The 2,500-nt window shown below is 32.3% G+C and overlaps 1 protein-coding gene across 2 annotated transcripts in view; it reads left to right on the top strand.

The window, feature by feature from the left end:
• Positions 1-2,500, top strand: part of LOC122259327 (lachesin) — a 237,954-nt gene that overhangs the window by 223,612 nt on the left and 11,842 nt on the right. For both annotated transcript variants that reach the window (XM_086534355.1, XM_086534354.1), the window contains exon 5: positions 2,085-2,246. In XM_086534355.1, coding sequence (XP_086390481.1) covers positions 2,085-2,246 — 162 coding nt within the window. The remainder of the gene's footprint in view (positions 1-2,084; positions 2,247-2,500) is intronic.

The following is a 2,500-nucleotide window of genomic DNA, read 5'->3' as shown; positions in this document are numbered from 1 at the left end:
TGTAGACGAGGTATATCGATAAAATCCGTAATTTGGGAAAAAAACGGATGAATTAAATATATGTAGACGAGGTATATCGATAAAATCCGTAATTTGGGCAAAAAAGGATAAATTACATAATGAAGATATCTGATTAATTCATATTCCTTAGACAAAAAGAACAGCTTGTGTAAAGAGAGGTATTAGAGTTAAATGTGTAGGCTGGTTAGATAAGGATGTTGAGTAAAATGATAGAATTGAGTAAACTGAGTAGTTCCAGTAAAATAAGCCAATTAAGTAACAAGGGTTAATTAGGCAAAAGGAAGGGTGAAACAGCTACTTGATATGAATGAGAAATTCACATAAAATGAGAAAACTGGTCTATTTGAGAGGACTGGTCAAAAGGAATAAAAACTAATTCAGCAAAATGCGAAACTCGAATTAATTAACTAAATTAGACACAAATAAAAAGGCATTATGAGACTACTTATCCTTATAAAATCCAAAGAAAAGCATCTAATACTGAAAACACTCAACAGTGAACGATCGAACAATTCAGAATCGACCAACATCAAAAATCCACGTTTGCACTTTAAAGGAGATGTATAATTCAGACTTCATTGATAAGAAATAAATGGGTTTCATGATTCCTTCCATGAATGAAATAGCCTTTACGTTTATATCTTTTAATGACTATAATACTGACAGTGATAATGGTACTATTGGTGATATTAATTATAATGGTAGTGATGGTTATAAGGGTAATAGTATTAAAATCTCGCATAACAAATCAAAATTAATGATAGTGAGGGTAACAGTAATTAGAATGATAATGATAGTGAGGTGAGGATGATAATGATGATGGTAATAGCAATAATCAAGAAAAATAGATAATTGTACCAACAATGATAATAATGATAATAACAATAATAACAACAAAAAATATATTTATGATAACAGCAATGGTAATGATGATAATAATAACAGCAATAATAATAACAACCACAATGGTAATGCTAATGATGATAATGATTATCACTCTCATTTACCATCATCTTTTTTCAGTCTCATCATTATTATCCTTATTGATGTTATTACTATAATTAAGAATGTTTACCATTATTATCATTATCATTATTATTCTCATCATTAGCAACACTATTGTTTTTTTATCGTTATTATCATCATTAGTATTGTTATCATCATTATTATCATTACTATCACTACCATTATCATCATATTTTTTTCTTTATCATCATTATCATTACTATTATTATCATTATTAGTAGTATTATCATTATTGTCATTATCATTGCTGTCATTATTACTATCATCATTGTTAACATCATTACCATAATTATCGTATTCATTGTTATTATCATTATCATTACTGTTGTTAGTATCGTAGTTACTATTTTAATTTTATTTTTATTATTATCATTATTATTACCATTATTACCATGATTATTATCATCATCATTTCTTATTTGTAATCACTACCATCATTAATATGATTGTATGCATCACTATCATTATCATCACTATTAGTATTATCATTGTTGTCGACATTACTTTGATTGTTATAAATATTAAAAAGGCATCATCATTTCTATCATTGTCAATATCTTTATCATTATCATATTGATTATTATTATTATCATCGTTGTTTCTACTATCCTTATTATCATTATTATTATTATCATTATCATTACTACTAGCATTATTATCATCCTCAACAGCAGTAGCAATAGCAGTAATAGTAGTATTTGTCGTTATTTGTCATTAGTATCATTATCATTATTATCCTCATTATGACCATTATCACCAATATCATAATTGTTATCATCATCATCATCATCATCATCATCAATATTATCATCCTCATCCTAGCAACAACAACAAAGAATTATGCTTTTAAAAATAAAAAACATATAAATATAATCATACCAACAATAAAAAATCTCAACAATCATACAACTTATACTACAACTACAACTCCTCTCCCTCCCTCCCTCCCCCGCCCCCCTTCCCCACCCCTCCCCCTCTCCCCGCCCCCCGACCCCCCTCTCCCCTCCCCCTCCTCCCTTCCTCTCGCCGCACTACAGTTCCCCCCGAATTCCTTGACGAGGAGAGCAGCCCGTCCCACGTAGCCGTACAGGAAGGGAATGACGTGCGTCTGGTGTGTAGAGCCAAGGGGGTTCCGAAGCCGAGTATTCACTGGACACGAGAGGACGGCAAGTCCTTTACCACTATGCGGGGTAATCAAGGTAAGGTAACGAGGCAGGGGTGGGTGGGGGTGGGTGGGTGGGTGTGTTTGTGTGTGGGGTGTGTGTGTGGGTGTGTGTGTGTGTGGGTGGGGGGGGGGTTGTGTGGGTGTTATTATTGTATGTAGTTTTCTTTTTTTTAGGATATGGAACATGATTAGTGATGGTTTTGTTAATGCTGATAGTTATGTGTGTGTGTGCGTGTGTGTGTGTGTGTGTTTTATTATGGTATGTAGATTTCTTTCTTTTTTTAGGAT

The sequence above is a fragment of the Penaeus japonicus genome, unplaced genomic scaffold (assembly GCF_977035675.1).
Source record: "Penaeus japonicus unplaced genomic scaffold, GWHDUDI00000001_assembly GWHDUDI00000041, whole genome shotgun sequence".
Taxonomy (NCBI): domain Eukaryota; kingdom Metazoa; phylum Arthropoda; class Malacostraca; order Decapoda; family Penaeidae; genus Penaeus; species Penaeus japonicus.
The sequence above is the reverse complement of the archived record's forward strand: the minus strand, read 5'-3'. Positions and strand labels throughout refer to the sequence as shown.